We start from the raw sequence: 15,692 nt of genomic DNA on the forward strand, positions 1-15,692 counted from the left end.
GAGATCCTAGAATGATCAGCTGCAGAATTACCTTGCAGAGGAGTGTCTGACAAAGACCCTCCCACCTCCAACCCCAGTGGTCACTGCCCACCTAGGGCACAGCCCTTCACAACCTTACAAGGCGCTGGTTCTTTTCAAGTCATTCACAATCGACTTGGGGGCTATACCTCCCCCACAGAGCCACACACCCTCCTGAGTACTAGTTTAAAGTACAGATTTCTTCTGGGAGAGACAGCACGTAGGGTAATGGTCCATCGTGCTGTGAATTACTCTGTCCTCCAATCAATGCTTGTCAATCCAAGAGGAAAGAGGGAAAAGCTGATATATTGGATTGGTTACTGTGCACCCAAGAACTCATGTCTATTCAAAACCTTATGGGGAAGGAAATAGGGCCTTTGCAGATGTAATCATGTTAAGAATGAAATCACACGGGCCAGGGTTGGCCCTAATCCGATGACTGATGTCCCTATAAGAAAGAGGAGGGGGCACTCAGAGACAAAGAGAAGACAGGTGGCCATGTGAAGATGGAGACGGAGAACGGAGCGATGTTGCAACAAGCCAAGGAACGCCAAGGATGGTGAGCAACCCCGGGAAACCAGAAGAGACAAGACAAGGAAGCAGCCTCCCCCCTTCAGGGTGGGCAATGATTTCGGAACTCCAGCCTCCGGTACTAAAAGAAGAAATCCCCTTTGTTTCAAGCCTGCCTGGGGTTCTTTGTTATGCAGCCCTTGGAGACCAATACAGATTTCAATCTAAACCTGAAAGAGGCTGGGGGAGACTGGGAGGCGGGGAAAGAGCCAGGGAAGGGCGGGAGCTCTCCTCGGACTGTGACCTATGCACAGTTCATCTCCCTTCCTGCCAGGGCTTACCTAGGAGAGCTAGGTTTTCATCACCTCATTGTTCCTCAAAATAACTCAATGACATAGGTCTCTGTTATTGTCCCCTTTTTACAGTGAGGACAATCAGGTTTCAACCTGTTAAGCACTTCAGAATGGCCAAGGAACCACAGACGCTGGTCCCTGGAAAAAAACAAAGCAAATCTAGTCCAACATCCTCTTTTACACACAGATAAAAAGAAAGGTGGAGTGACTTGCCCAAGGCCACACAGCAGGTAGCTAAGAACAGAAGTCAAAAGGAAATTCAAGGGTCTCTTGCATCCTGAGGTCTTGTTTTCCCAGCAGGTCGAGTCTAACACACTGCCCCCTCCCTCCAGCAAAACAGATGTCTTCACAGAGTGGAGTCACTGGAGACACCTGGGCGCCAACCCCAAAGGGTTTCAGTTGGACGGGCAAGAAAATGTCTTTCTTAGACTTTTTTCTTAGACTTTTACGAGACCCATGAAATCTTTCTTTTCACAGAGCTAATGAAGTAGGATAATCATTGTGGACCGAATCTAAACCCAGACGTCCTCCAAGTCAGGCTCATTTAGACTTGCTGAAACCACAAGTCACAAGTCGCCACGCGTCTCTCAGCATGGATGCAAGGACAAACTCAACTCGCAAAAGTTCCACCCACAAAAGAGAATAAGACTTACAAGAACACACACACACACACACACACACACACACACACACACACAGCTTTAAGGGATAAAAGCAAGTTGCAAGACAGTATGATCTAATTATTTTTTTAAATTATGCATGTGTTTGTATAGAAGGGGTTATGTCTGGGGTGTGAGGATGGAAGGGGGCACACGTTCTATCTTCTAGATGATAATGTTTAACTTTTTTTCCATTGACCATGTAACACTATCACACTTAAAGCTGTCATACAGAATGCCTGACCAGGCGGTGGCACAGTGGATAGAGTGTCAGACTAGGACATGGAGGATCCAGGTTCGAAACCCCCAAGGTCGCCACCTTGAGCGCGGGATCACCAGCTTGAGCATGGGATCACAGACATGACCCCATGGTCACTGGCTTGAGCCCAAGGTCGCTGGCTTGAGCAAGGGATCACTCGGTCTACTGTAGTCCCACCACCATCAAGGCACATATGAGAAAGTAATCAATGAACAACCAAGGTACCACAACGAAGAATTGATCCTTATTTCTCTCCCTTCCTGACTGTCTATCCCTACTTGTCCCTCTCTCTGTCTCTCTGTCACCACCACAACAAAAAAGTTTTCATATAGCAAATACCCAGAATAGGTAAATGCATAAAGACTGAAAGCATACTGGAGGGAGGGGGACATGGGAAGTGACTGATAAGGGGCATAAGGTGCTGTCTGGGGTGACAAGGTTCTAAACTGGACAGAGCAGCAGTAGCTGCACAAATATTGTGAATGTGCTTGTTGCCACTGAGCTGTACATTGCAGTGGTTACAATGTTTCCTTCTTAAAGAATCTAACCTGCTGATCAAGTAAGTAAAATGAATGAATGAATGAATAAATAAATAAATAAATAATGGCAAGGGTTTGTGCGTATTTTACCACAATTAAAAAAAAAAAGTTACATTCTCTATTCCCCAAGAAGGCAGCTTACATTGGACTCTTGAAAGTGTTTTTCCCTTCTGAAAGGTACGCTGCTTTCCCCCCCTCATTCTCAGCGAGCCCAGATGGTTCCGGAACTTGGGAAGGGGGGTGCAACCCCACGAGCCACCACTGGGTGACTATATTCAAACACGCCTGGAACGTAAAACCCAGAGGACTGGGGAGCGCTGGGTTGAAGATGAACCTAACAGTGTTTAGGAAAAAAGGGTTTTCTCTGCAGATCCTCCTTCCCAGGCCTGCAGATGACTTTGAAATTGTCAGCCAAGCCTGTGCCTCTCAACAGCCTGTCTCCTGGGACAGGGGGCAGGGGTTCAGGAAGGATAAAGGGTTTTACTTGAGGTGGTGAACACACAACACGGTGTACAGAGATGTTTTGTGAAATTGTGCACCCAAAACCTATATAGTTTTGTTAACCAGTGTCACCACAATAAATTCAATAAAAGGAGATGGGTGGGAGCAGGGGGAAGGGAGTCCATCTCCTTTAGTTCCACTCTGAAAGGAACACAGTCGCAGTTCTGAGCCACGCGATTTTCTCAAGTCTATCGTGGATGGCCCATCATCAGGGAGTCCCACCTGAGCCCCCGGCCAAAACAAAATGAACTCATGTGCATCAATCAGTACCAAATGTCTCCTCTGTGGAGAAACGCCAAAGCCACTCTTCCCTGTGACAGGTAACTAACTGGCCACACCTCGGTTCCCATCAGCCTTTGTTCAACAGTCACCGAGAAGTCATCTTGCATTCAGTGTCACAGTTTATCAGATGATTTCAAACACATTTCCTCATCTGAAGTCATTGTGGGCATTTGGGCAGCAAACAATGGAAGAGGTTTCATTTTAATTAAGCTCAAAGGAGTTCTGTGACAAGCCCACGTCACACCGCTAAAACCCGAAGGAGCAGACATCGAACCAAGGTCCGCTGACGCTGAGCCCAGTATTCCTCCCACAACACTCTTCACCGCCAGCCACAGACGAGAGAGAAAAGCTTGAGAAGACTCACGTGGAAGGAGCCACCATGTCCCTTCTTTGTTCTCTCAACCTCCGACCCACAATGCATCAGAAGTCTCTGATAAAGTTTCATAAATGCCTAAATCAAAAAACTAAGCCTGCCCAGGTGGTGGCGCAATGGATAGAGTGTTGGCCCGGGAGGCTGAGGACCCAGGTTCGATAACCTGAGGTCGCCGGCTTGAACTTGGGCTCACCAGCTTGAACGTGGGCTCATCAGCTTGAGCGTGGGGTCGCTGGCTGGGATCATAGACATAACCCCATGGTCACTGGCTTGAAGCCCAAGGTCGCTGGTTTGAGCAAGGGGTCACTCGCTCTGTTGGAGCTCCCCAGTCAAGGCACATATGAGAAAGCAATCAATGAACAACTAAGGTGCCTCAACGAAGAATTCATGCTTCTCATCTCTCTCTCCTGTGTGTCTTTGTCTGCCCCTCTCTGACTCTGTCTGTCTCTGTCTCGCTTAAAAAAAAAAATTTTAAGAATCAGAAAATATACTATAAATGAAAAGAACAACGATAAAAGCCAAAAAACCTAGCCATCTCCAGACTGACTCATTTTGGGGACAGTCTCCCATCCCAGGGCTCTGATTATTGTAAGCCATCACAAGCAGTCATCTGAGGTCCCGGAAAAATGCAGAGAAGGAAAGAAGACTTCGTCTTGCAACACCAGCCAAAGATCATAACTGGTCAGTCATCAGAGAGGAAAGCCCATTGATTAGAAACAAGACTCACTGGTAGTGGCGGCAGTAGGCGGCAGCTAAGAATTCTTTCTTGGACCCACTTTCCTGAGCTGTTTTATTTCTCAGCCAGTGCAAGAAAACTCCCAACATCTGGGAAGATGGGACAGGGGCCTGAGTGTGCAGCCAGGAGGAAGCTGCTAACCCTGTGACAACACTCGCACTCTGAAGGTCAGCTTCGGCTTCAAAAATCTTCCCTGGGTCAGAGACTGTGAAGGAGGGACAGCTTAGCCTGACGAGCAGGAAGTCCCCAACTCCGGAAGACACCATGGTCCACTCTATCCAGGCCGGCTCCTGGCCACGTCATATTCAGAGATGCTAGCAGCCGCTCCAATTTTCCTGTGAGTCTAGGAGGCCTGTCCCCAGGCATGTCCCCTGACCTTTCTGAGCCGACATCCTCATTGGGGAATGGTAGATGATAAGGTTAGCTACCACCTTCCTAGCTCTCTTACCTGGTAGTGGTAAGCTTTCAATGAGTGTCACGATTATGATGACAACAGGACAAGGCTGCTCAGTGTATTTCCGAGTTCTTAAAACACCTGTTCTTCAGCACTCTGCTTCTAACGGCCTTCCCCATCTGCAGGACTCCTACGCAGCCTCCAAAGCCCAGCTCAGATGCCCTCTGCATAACTACCCCAGGGCCCTGGCCTGCTCTCACACCCTGAGTACAGACAGAATGCTCACTGGCATTTAATTCCCTGTCTCCTTTCCTTACCTGCCCGTTTTCCTGCTAGACAGTGAATCACCGGAGGGCAGTGACTATGACCCCCTTCTTTCTGTTCCCCAACCGACAGCACAACTGGTGCTCAGTGAAAATTGGCTCAATAATTAGGCTCTACTGGGAGACCTCTGAACCCCGGGGGGCCACGTAGCCCACCAGGATGCACCACTTGGTCAAATGAAATGGATACATCAGGGGTCCCCAAACTTTTTACACAGGGGGTCAGTTCACTGTCCCTCAGACTGTTGGAGGGCCGGACTATAAAAAAAACTATGAACAAATCCCTATGCACTCTGCACATATCTTATTTTAAAGTAAAAAAACAAAACGGGAACAAATACAATATTTAAAATAAAGAACAAGTAAATTTAAATCAACAAACTGACCAGTATTTCAATGGGAACTATGCTCCTCTCACTGACCACCAATGAAAGAGGTGCCCCTTCTGGAAGTGTGGCGGGGGCCAGATAAATGGCCTCAGGGGGCCGCATGCGGCCTGCGGGCCGTAGTTTGGGGACCCCTGGGATACATGTTCTGCCCTGGCCAGGTAGCTGAGTTGGTTAGAGCGTCGTTCCAATATGCCGAGGTTGTGGGTTCAATCCCGGTACATACAAGAAAACAGAAAAAAAATAAAGAGAGAGAATTCTCAAATGGATCCCTGTCCCAGAGAAAGCCAACTCAGAACACAAATCTCTCTGACCAGGAAGGTGGAGTCTGACCCCAAAACCGACAGCAGCACTCTCCGTGTACCCACAGCGCCTACTGCCGGCAAATCCTCAAATTCCAACAAGTATGAGAAAGAAATCATCAACCACAGAGCCAGTTTCCACCGAGATTCCCTGCAGGTCTCAACAGTGGCCTCCACTTGGACACCCTAGATGAGCTCGCCTGGACCAGAGGCCCCTCTCCATGCATGGACATGCCCCAAGGATGGCCTGCACCAAGCCACTCTGAGCGGAGCTGTCCTTGGAAAGCTATGCTTTGAACAGAACTTGCCCAGCCCTGAGCTGCCCAGCCCCAGACATGGCTCCCTGCCCACCTTCACACCCTCCAGGAGTGCCTGGGGGTCCTCGATGCCCTCGGGGACACACTTCTTGTTTTCCGGGAGGGATTCAAGTTTCTCCACCAGAGCTTTCAGGCCCTTCAGTTCAAACTCGGTGAGGTGGGTCCATTTGGCAGAGACCTCAGTGGTAGGCGAGCCAGTGGGCATCCTAGGGTAGTCTACGGGCATTGTCGTGGACTTGACACTGTCTTCTGACTCGTTAGACAAAGTCCTTTTGAGGAACCGCAGGGCAGGCGCTTTGGGCTTCTTTCCGGGGGGCTCCTGGTCCTCAGAGGGGGTGCTGGTGGGTGAGGCAGGGCCATCGGCAGGTGGCTTGGGCACCTTATCTGCACCCTCTTCCTCCTCCTCCTCTTCCTCCTCCTCCTCTTTTTCTTCCTCCTGGGGCTGCTGTTCACAAGACTCCTCCTCCATCTCCAGCCAGGAATCAGATGAGAAGCCGTCTATACTGGGCTTTCTTGGGGCATCTACAGGGGATGTGGACAAAGGGATCACAAGAAAAACTGAGACGAACGCCCCAAACTCCCTGCCAGAAGTCCCTGGACCTTTACTCACTATGTCTCCCTGCTGCTCTGGGGATCGATCTAAAGGTCTGGGTATCCTTCAGCTTCTAGAAAGGTGCTGTCAGTCAGACACAGGCTCAAATCCCAGCTCAGCTTCCTCCAGCTGTGTGTACCCAGATTAAGTTGCTGCACCTCTCTGAACACACCTGTTATTTTAGTTTTCAACATATAAAAGTAAGACAAAAGAGACCTGGACGGATAACTTGGTGGGTTAGAGCATTGTCCCAAAGTATAGAGGTTGCCCAGTTTGATCCCTGTTCAGGGCATGTACAGGAACAGATAGATGTTCCTGTCTCTCTCTCTTCCTCTCTCTCTATACCCAATAAATAAAAATTAAGAAAAAAAAATAGTGCCTGACCAGGCGGTGACTCAATGAGTAGAGCATAGGCTTGGGATGCTGAGGACTCAGGTTCAAAACCCCAAGGTCGCCAGTTGAGTATGGACTATGGACTCATCCTGCTTGAGTACAGGCTCACCAGCTCAAGCACGGGGTCACTGGCTTGAACATGGGATCATAGACATGACCCCCTGGTCGCTGGCTTGAGCCCAAAAGGCCACTGGCTTGAAGCCCAAGGTCGCTGGCTTGAGGAAGGGGTCACTCAGTCTGCTGGAGCACCCCCTCCCTGATCAAGGAACATATGAGGAAGTAATCAATGAACAACTAAGGTGCTGCAACAAAGAGTTGATGCTTCTCATCTGTCTCCCTTCCTGTCTTGTCTGTCCCTCTTTCTCTCTCACTACAAAAAAAAGAAAGTAAGACAAAAGAGCATATAGTATGTGTGATCGCCCTCATTTAAATGTCCAGAACAACAACAACAAAAAATCCGTAGAGACAGAAACCAGATGAGTGCTGCAGGCTGGGGGAGAGGGTATGAGGTAAGACAGTAACGGAAGGGTGCAGGTTGCACTCTGGGGCAATGAATGCTCTAAAACTTAACTGTGGTGATGGCTGCACGACTCAAAACCATTAGAGCAGTGGTCCCCAACCCCCGGGCCACGGACCGGTACCGGTCTATGGGCCATTTGGTACCGGTCTGCAGAGAAAGAATAAATAACTTACGTTATTTCCGCTTTATTTATATTTAAGTCTGAACAATGTTTTATTTTTTTTAAATGACCAGATTCCCTCTGTTACATCCGTCTAAGACTCACTCTTGACGCTTGTCTCGGTCACGTGATACATTTATCCGTCCCACCCTAAAGGCTGGTCCATGAAAATATTTTTTGACATTAAACTGGTCCGTGGTCCAAAAAAGATTGGGGACCACTGCATTAGAGAACCCACTCAGTGACTTGTAGGCTACGTGAACTATGTTCCCATAACGTTCTTTAAAAAACATAAGGCAAAGACTACTTCCTCTGAAGGCCCTGGTGTGAGGATTACACAAGGCATCACGGAGCATGATGCCTGTCATACAACTAGCATTCCATTCATGAGGTGTTTCCCTGACATCTCCCCTTCTCTTTGGCAGAGGGAGTAGAGAGGCGGAGAAAACAGTGGCAATAAGTCTGAGAAACAAGTGGGTACCAATGACCCAAACGCTGGCTCAAGCTGGCCTCCCGGAATCGGGGATATACAGCTAAATAGCCACATGAGAGAAGTGACCCTCACTTCCCAGGCTGGGAACTGCCACCAAATCAAGCCTTCAGCGGAGGACCCGGGTTCGATTCCCGGCCAGGGCACACAAGAGAAGTGCCCATTTGCTTCTCCACCCCTCCGCCACGCCTTCCTCTCTGTCTCTCTCTTCCCCTCCCGCAGCCAAGGCTCCATTGGAGCAAAAGATGGTCCAGGCGCTGGGGATGGCTCTGTGGCCTCTGCCTTGGGCGCTAGAGTGGCTCTGGTCGCAACATGGTGATGCCCAGGATGGGCAGAGCATCGCCCCCTGGTGGGCAGAGCATCGCCCCATGGTGGGCGTGCCGGGTGGATCCCGGTCGGGTGCATACAGGAGTCTGTCTGACTGTCTCTCTCTGTTTCCAGCTTCAGAAAAATGCAAAAAAAAAAAAAAAAAGATCAAGCCTTCAGTTCCCCCAGGAATGTATATACAACAACTGCAATCACCATGGTTCTCACGCTATTTCAGACTCATTTCTATCCCCTCCCAGGCTGGAGGCTTGCTTCAGAAGAGCAGGTTGTAGGGTTTCGGTATTTTTCACACCAGAATGTCGCATCACCTGATAGAACTTACAACAGAACTCCCAACCCCTGCTCCCCATCAGTCAAACTCAATTTCTGAGAGACGGATGAACACTTCCCAATAAAACCTCAGCAGAGCCTGACCAGATGGTGGCGCAGTAGACAGAACGTCAGCCTGGGATGCGGAAGATTCAGGTTTGAAACCTCGAAATCGCCAGCTTGAATGTGGGATAATACAGCTTGAGCACAGGCTCATCAGCTCGAGTGTGGGGTCGCTGGCTTGAGCATGGGATCATAAGACATGACCCCAAGGTCGCTGGCTTGAGCAAGGGGTCATACACTCTTCTGTAGTCCCCCCCCCCCCCATCAAGGCACATATGAGAAAGCCATCAATGAACAGCTAAGATGCCACGACAAAGAACTGATGTTTCTCATTTCTCTCCCTTCCTGTTTATCCCTGTCTGTCCCCTTTCTCTCTCTCTCTCTCTCTCTCTCTCTCTCTCTCTCTCTCTCTCTCTCGCTATAACAGAAAAAGCCCAGTAGATATATTTGATTCCCATCATATGCCCACCTGAAACCAATCCCTAAAGTCACTAAGGATAGGAGTCAAAGGAAGGAAGAAGGTTTAGTGAGGAAAATAGTTTTTCTATTCCGTGATGAGAAAGATGAAATCACGGAGGCACAGCGGACTCCGCATCCAGGAAAACCCCTCAGTAGTGATAGAGCAGAGGGAAGAAGCGGGACTGTCACTGCTAAATGCAACTTCGAGGCGGGCATCTGTGCAGCAAGATACAAGACCTGAGCATTCTAGAGGAAGAATGTCCTTTTAAGTAACAGCAGCGGGGTAAGACACTGCAGCTGCGGCTCAAAACCACCCATCGCTCTGCCAGGCTTGCGTCTCCTGCCCATCTCCAGCCCGGGCCACACCCCTGGCTGGCTCAAAGCTGGCCTGGTATTTGGGAGGTTGGCTGCATCTGATGGGCCTGCTCTTATGTAGACAAAAAAACAACTTCCAGGGCATGAAGGGTGGTGGTGGGGGGGGAGTCCGCTGGTGTCTACTACGGAATAAAAAGAACCCGCTTCAGCAGTCATGTCCAGGACTGGGCCCTCCCCACAACCACAGAGTCACCAGCAAGACCTGAAGTCCACCAACGTGACTCTCTTAGGGTCATGATTTCATTTTCTCTCTGTATTCCAAGTGAGAAGCTAACAAGAGGCTTCCCCCTACAAAGGTGTTTCTAGGAATCTGCCCAACACTTGGGCTCAGACGAATTCCCAGAACCCAGGGACTCGCAAGGGCACCACTAAAACATAAAAAAGTATGGTTTCTGCCCCAGCCGAGTGGCTGAGGCAGTGCAGCCTGCTGCTCACTCACCAATCAGCATCGATTCTCTCTGGTATTCCTGGGTGAGGTGGGACCGCTGGGTCACACAGTACACGTATCTCTCCAAAACATACCAGCACATCTCATAGTAGAAGGGGTAACGAAATTTGGGCTGCACCTGAAAGCAAAAAGCCAGGGGCCAAGGTCAGTTTCTGGAGGGCCAAGGAGAAAAGGCAGGAGAGATTCGAGGGGGTGGAGGTTGGGGGGGGGGTTATTTTCATCATCTTCTCAAGAGCACAAATGGTGTGAAGGAAAATAATGGGGGGGGGGCGGGGCTGCAGGGCAGGAGGGAGGCGCTGAGAGGGGAAACACCAGTAGCATGCTCAAATGAGGAGGAATAGGGGAGGAAGGGGCCTAGGTGAGAGCTTCATTTTAAGGTTCCCTGAGCCGCGCGCTGCTGTGGAAGGCAGATGAGGTCCGCTTTGTGCTTCTGTGAGGAGCAGAGAAAGAAGTTGTCTCCTGACCTGCTGACTGCGGGTGCGGGGACCCACCAATGCAAGCCACTGCCTGATTCTAGCTACAGCAGAAGTGGGCTCCTGGTTGTTCTCAAAAAATGCTCTCCCCAACTTTGCCATCCCCTCCCTCCCCTTTGAAAAACAGAAATCAATCCCCAAACCTTACCCACGTGCAGACAGGCTATTACTAAGTAAGCATCTCCTACAATCTGGGGGAAGAGGCCACACACCAGGCTGGCCAATGAGGATGGAGGGGTGTGGCCTCGCCTGCTCTAAGGGCGGGGCCTCAGAGGACTCTACCCCCTGTTCCTTCTCCACCACCACTGGGCACTGCCCAGTCTGTATTCCCAAGAAAGTCCTTTGGGCACAAGGAAGTCCTCCGTGTAACCCCAACACCAAGGGATACACCCCCAGGTCTGGAGCAGGAGTCCAGACAGATCCCCTTTCTTTTTTTTTTTTTTAAACATTTTTTTTTATTTATTCATTTTTTTCAGAGAGGAGAGGGAGAGACAGGGAGAGAGAAAGGAGAGACAGAGAGAGAAGGGGAGGAGGAGCTAGAAGCATCAACTCCCATATGTGCCTTGACCAGGCAAGTCCAGGTTTTCGAACCGGCGACCTCAGCATTTCCAGGTCGACGCTTTATCCACTGCGCCACCACAGGTCAGGCAAGACAGATCCCCTTTCCGTTGTTTCATATAGGAGAGGAAAATACAGATGCTCATAGCTTCCTGCACCAGAACTGTGAAAAGCCCTGGCTGGGCCCAGGGGGATTCCAATGGGTGGCAACAGATGGGGTCTATATGGGTGAGATGAGAGCAAAAGAAGGGAAGAAGCAATACCATAGGCAGCCCTGGCCCAGATGAACCTTCCAGAAACTCCATCCTGAGCAGGCAAGGGAGGACGTACAATGTTGGGAGGGTGGTCCCTCTCCTACCGCCAGGCCCCTCTTCTCCAAGGCTACTTACAGACCCTGTGTGTTCACACTCGCCTGCCTGACCTGCTCACCTGCCTTCTCGCTGAGGGTGTGTCTGCTTCAAGGGACCTTTGCAGGGGTCAGAGACCCCCGTCCACCTCTCCTATCTCGCAGGAACTCAGGGAGCGGGGCATTAAGCAAAAGCATACTCTCCTTTCTGAGATGACAATCAACAGGCAACATTCTACATGTGGGACGCAGACAAAGACGAGCAGACCCCGGTCCACCATGTACCCTCAGATGCTATAACCTGCCTCTCTGACAGTGCCCGCCTGGAAAAGCCCCCAACCTTGCCCCATTTAAGAGTCCCAGCTCTCAGTTCCTCATCCAGACCCCACTGCGAGGCCCTTTTCCCACACTGGGGGGCTTCACTTCTCCCATCTGCAGATTGGGTCCATGTGACCTCTCTGCCTCTCTGGTGGGTGGTATGTTTGGGAATGAGATCCTGGCAGCTGCATGCTTGGGGGGGCGAAGATATGCATGGTGTTCGGAACATCATTTCATGGTTTTCTTGGCTCCAGCTACTTTCCCAAGAACCCCAGTTTTATTGCTGGGATAGTACATTTAATAATGACCTTTTTTGTTTTGTTTTTTGTTTTGTTTTGTTTTGTATTCCCAGTCACCAGATCAGTGCCCTCTGGAGTTTAAAAAGGAAAAGAGGCTCTTTAGCCTGAGGCAGACCCTGACCTCCTATGAAGAAAGGTTTGGGGGTGTCTCAGCCCCAGCCCTGCTCCAGAACAGAAGCCAAAGGATTTTGAAACAGACGGCCAAGACCTCAAGCAAGCTGAGGACAGGCTGGCCCGCCTCTTCTCAGACCGTTTCTCACTTCATCTCACTTCATCTCCTGTCTTTTGACCCAACTGGTAAAACACGAAAGTTGCTTTTGACTTTTGCAACTTGGGGAGACTGTCCAAACCAACTTTGCATGGACGGACACCTTGGTGCCCGAGAATCTTTGTAGATCATGGAGGGGGAAAAAAAATTTTTTTTTTTCTGGCTATATTTCAGGAGAGGAAGACATGTCTCCCCTTCCTGTGGCTGAGCCCAAGGGAAACCAGCTGGATGAAAACAAATGCTGATGAAAAAATTAAAATTCTTTTTTTAAATTTTACTTTATTTTTTTTTCCAAGAGAGCACACGGCAGGGAAACAAAATTGGCAAAGAATTGACTTACAAATGGGTTGTCGCCTTCCACCCTTCGCCTTCAAAAGGTTTCAGCCACATGCCTGGGAACATTAAACACACGATTGCTCAACATTATTTGTTGACAAAATCGGAGCCTCATCAAACTGAGTCGTTCGCTGCCAAAAGGCAAGGCGGTCAGAAAGCATGCACTGCTCCCTGCCTCGGGGGTGGGGGGGTTCATCAGTGGGTGACTCCAGGGGTCAGCCTGAGTTCCCAAAGGCCCACTGGAGAGGCGCCCGGCCTTCGCTCTTCCTCGGACAGCAGAGTGACCTCAGGAGGCCAGAACCGAAGGCATTATTTCAGTGCATCTAGAACTCCCAGGTCTCAGGACTTGAAAAACTAAAATAGAGGAGGGTGGGTGGAAATAGCTTAAAAATTTGTTTTTCTCCTGGAAAAAAAAAAATCAATGGGGAAAAAAATGTCCAATGGTAAGAGAAAGGTGAGAGAAAGGGTAAATTATTTGCAATTTCCAAATAGAGTCACTGGCTGGGATGGAATGGGGCATGCGGGCATTACCTTTTCTGAGAAGGCTGCTGTCACCAGACCCAATGGGGGGAGGGGGAGATAAATAAAAAAAGAGACAGCAGTTTAATGATCATCTGGACCATCCCTATCCCTTATCAATCTAACTGGAGTTAAAAATATGTAGTGATTATTGTTGAGGCCCTATCTTCAAATAGTAAATGAGCTCACCACATCCGTTCGTTGGCGTGGTTCTTCCACCCTCTGATGTTTTTAGAACGAGAGGGGAAAGATTTACTCTCCAATGGGGGCAGGAGAGGGAAACCCCCAGTCCCAAAGCACCCCTGTTTGTGCTCGTCATCAGGACACCAGGTCAAGTCACCAGTCATCCAGTCCAGGAAAAATTACAATCGTGAGAGCTAGACAATGGCTTCCTAAACCTAGGAGAACCTTTGGGTTCCTCGGGTCCAGATGGGTGGGGAGTGGGTTCCCATCCAGGGGTCAGTCTGAGTTCTCAAAGGGCCACTGGAGTTTGGACCACAAAAAGCAAATTCTTTTCCCTAAGACGAACTCACACCACGAGGCTTAGAGACAGACAATGTCCTCTGTTCTGCCTCCTGCATTTAGTTTCCAAGAAAAGCCATGTTTTAGGACTCCTGAAAAATTACATGGAAAGGGCCACAACCTCCTTAAGCAGCTTGTAGGGAAGGAATGAATTAAGCCATAGTGAGCAGACCAGGAGCCCCCGCACTTTTTCGGGCTTCCGGCGCCCTCCCCCCAGCCTCTTTTGTCTGCCTGGGCTCCTAAGACATGAACAATTGGGCCTTGTGGACAAGCCCTCACCAAGGACCAGAAATCAAAGCAGATTAAACAGCTTGCCGCTGGTTCCAGCCCAGCCTGCCCACCAGACCCCCGCCCAGCAACCTGTTTGGGGGAAACCAGATGGGGTGTCCACTCAGACAACAGGGACAGTGGGCCTTGGGGGAGGGGACCCTGAAAGCTCATCTGGACGTGTGTGTGTGTGTGTGTGTGTGTGTGTGTGTGTGTGTTATTCCATAGAAGCTTGAAGTTCCACTCCATTACCTTCCTCCACCACCACCCCCCGTCTCCTGCTGAGGGGGGAGGGGAACTGGGCTCCTCACAGAATGGTGGGGCCCAAATTCACTGAGATGTACGGTACAGATTCCTGGGGTGGGGAGGGGTAGTTGAAGTTTTAGAAAGCCCAGCCTGACTCTGGCTTTCAGGAATTGCCTGGAAAGTCACGGGCCTGACTCCTCTTTCTAGATTTTCCCTTTTCTACCCCACCCGCCCTTCCTAGTCTGCTCCCAAATAAACTGGCCCATTCCTCAGCACCGGCCAGAGAACAGTTGGCCATAGCCCCAGACAGCACTTGATCCAGACTCTGAGATGACCACTCGCACCCAAATGGTGCCGTTACCACGGTATGACATCCTCCAGCCCAGGGCTGGGCAGGCCTCCCCCAAAATGGTGAAAGGGACATTGGGCGGGTAGCAAAGAAGAAAGGAACAAACGTCCAAGATGAGACACAGTCTTTGCAGTGCTGGGCCTCCCAGGCAGCAAACATGCCTTCTAACAATGGGCATGCTCCCTTTTCTGCGCTTGGCCACAGAATGTGGCTGAGGTGGTCCCTGGGAAACAGGGTCCGTCAAGAACAGGGCTGCGAAAAAGGTCAGACACACACAAACACACACACAGTGGCTAAGACTTTGACTCATCTATGTGATTCCATGCAGACCAAGGCCAGAAAGCAAGACCAAGAAAGGCAGGGATGCTGGGCCCAGGGCTCCTGCCCCTACAAGATGTTTCTTTAAGGGTCCAACCACAGCAACCTGTCTTTGGGACACAAACGTCATCTCTGTGGCAAAGACCGAGAAGATACGGTATGGCCTGTCCACTCAGTGGAATGTGACTCAGGCACGAGAAGGAAGGAAGCACCGACACCTGCTCCAACACAGGTGGGGCCGAACGTCGTCCCGCTGAGTGAGAGAAGTCAGACACAAGAGGCCACGCCACAGGGTTCCATTCCATGTATACGAAAGGTCCAGAACAGGCAAGTCCACAGAGATGGGAAGCAGATCAGTGCTTTCCAGAACCTGGGGCAAAGGGAACGGGGAGTGACCACAAACAGAGAAATCCTTCTTTCAGGGGTGAGGAATGTCCTGGAACTAGACAGAGGCGATGGCTGCACAACACTGCAAACGTGCTAAATGCCACTGAACTGTACACTTTATTTTTTCTTTATTTATTTTTGGATAGAGACAGAGAGAGAGTCAGAGAGAGAGACAGACAGGAACAGACAGACAGAAAGGGAGAGAGATGAGAAGCATCAATTCTTCGTTGCAGCACCTTAGTTGTACATTGATTGCTTTCTCATATGTGCCTCGACGGGGGTGGGGGTGGGACTACAGCAGAGCGAGTGACCCCTTGTTCAACCAGTGACCTTGGGCTCAAGCCAGTGAACATCGGGTCATATCTATGGTCCCAAGCTCAAGCCAGTGATCCTGCGCA

The 15,692-nt window shown here is 50.1% G+C and overlaps 1 protein-coding gene across 11 annotated transcripts in view; it reads right to left on the reverse strand.

Moving 5' to 3' along the window:
• The window catches only part of KDM2B (lysine demethylase 2B), a 114,854-nt gene that overhangs the window by 54,913 nt on the left and 44,249 nt on the right, over window positions 1–15,692 (reverse strand). For all 11 annotated transcript variants that reach the window (XM_066260629.1, XM_066260628.1, XM_066260624.1 and 8 more), the window contains 2 exons: window positions 10,080–10,206; window positions 5,987–6,474 (listed from right to left, as the gene is read on the reverse strand). In XM_066260629.1, coding sequence (XP_066116726.1) covers window positions 5,987–6,474; window positions 10,080–10,206 — 615 coding nt within the window. The remainder of the gene's footprint in view (window positions 1–5,986; window positions 6,475–10,079; window positions 10,207–15,692) is intronic.

This window comes from Saccopteryx bilineata, chromosome 2 (assembly GCF_036850765.1).
Source record: "Saccopteryx bilineata isolate mSacBil1 chromosome 2, mSacBil1_pri_phased_curated, whole genome shotgun sequence".
NCBI classification, from domain to species: domain Eukaryota; kingdom Metazoa; phylum Chordata; class Mammalia; order Chiroptera; family Emballonuridae; genus Saccopteryx; species Saccopteryx bilineata.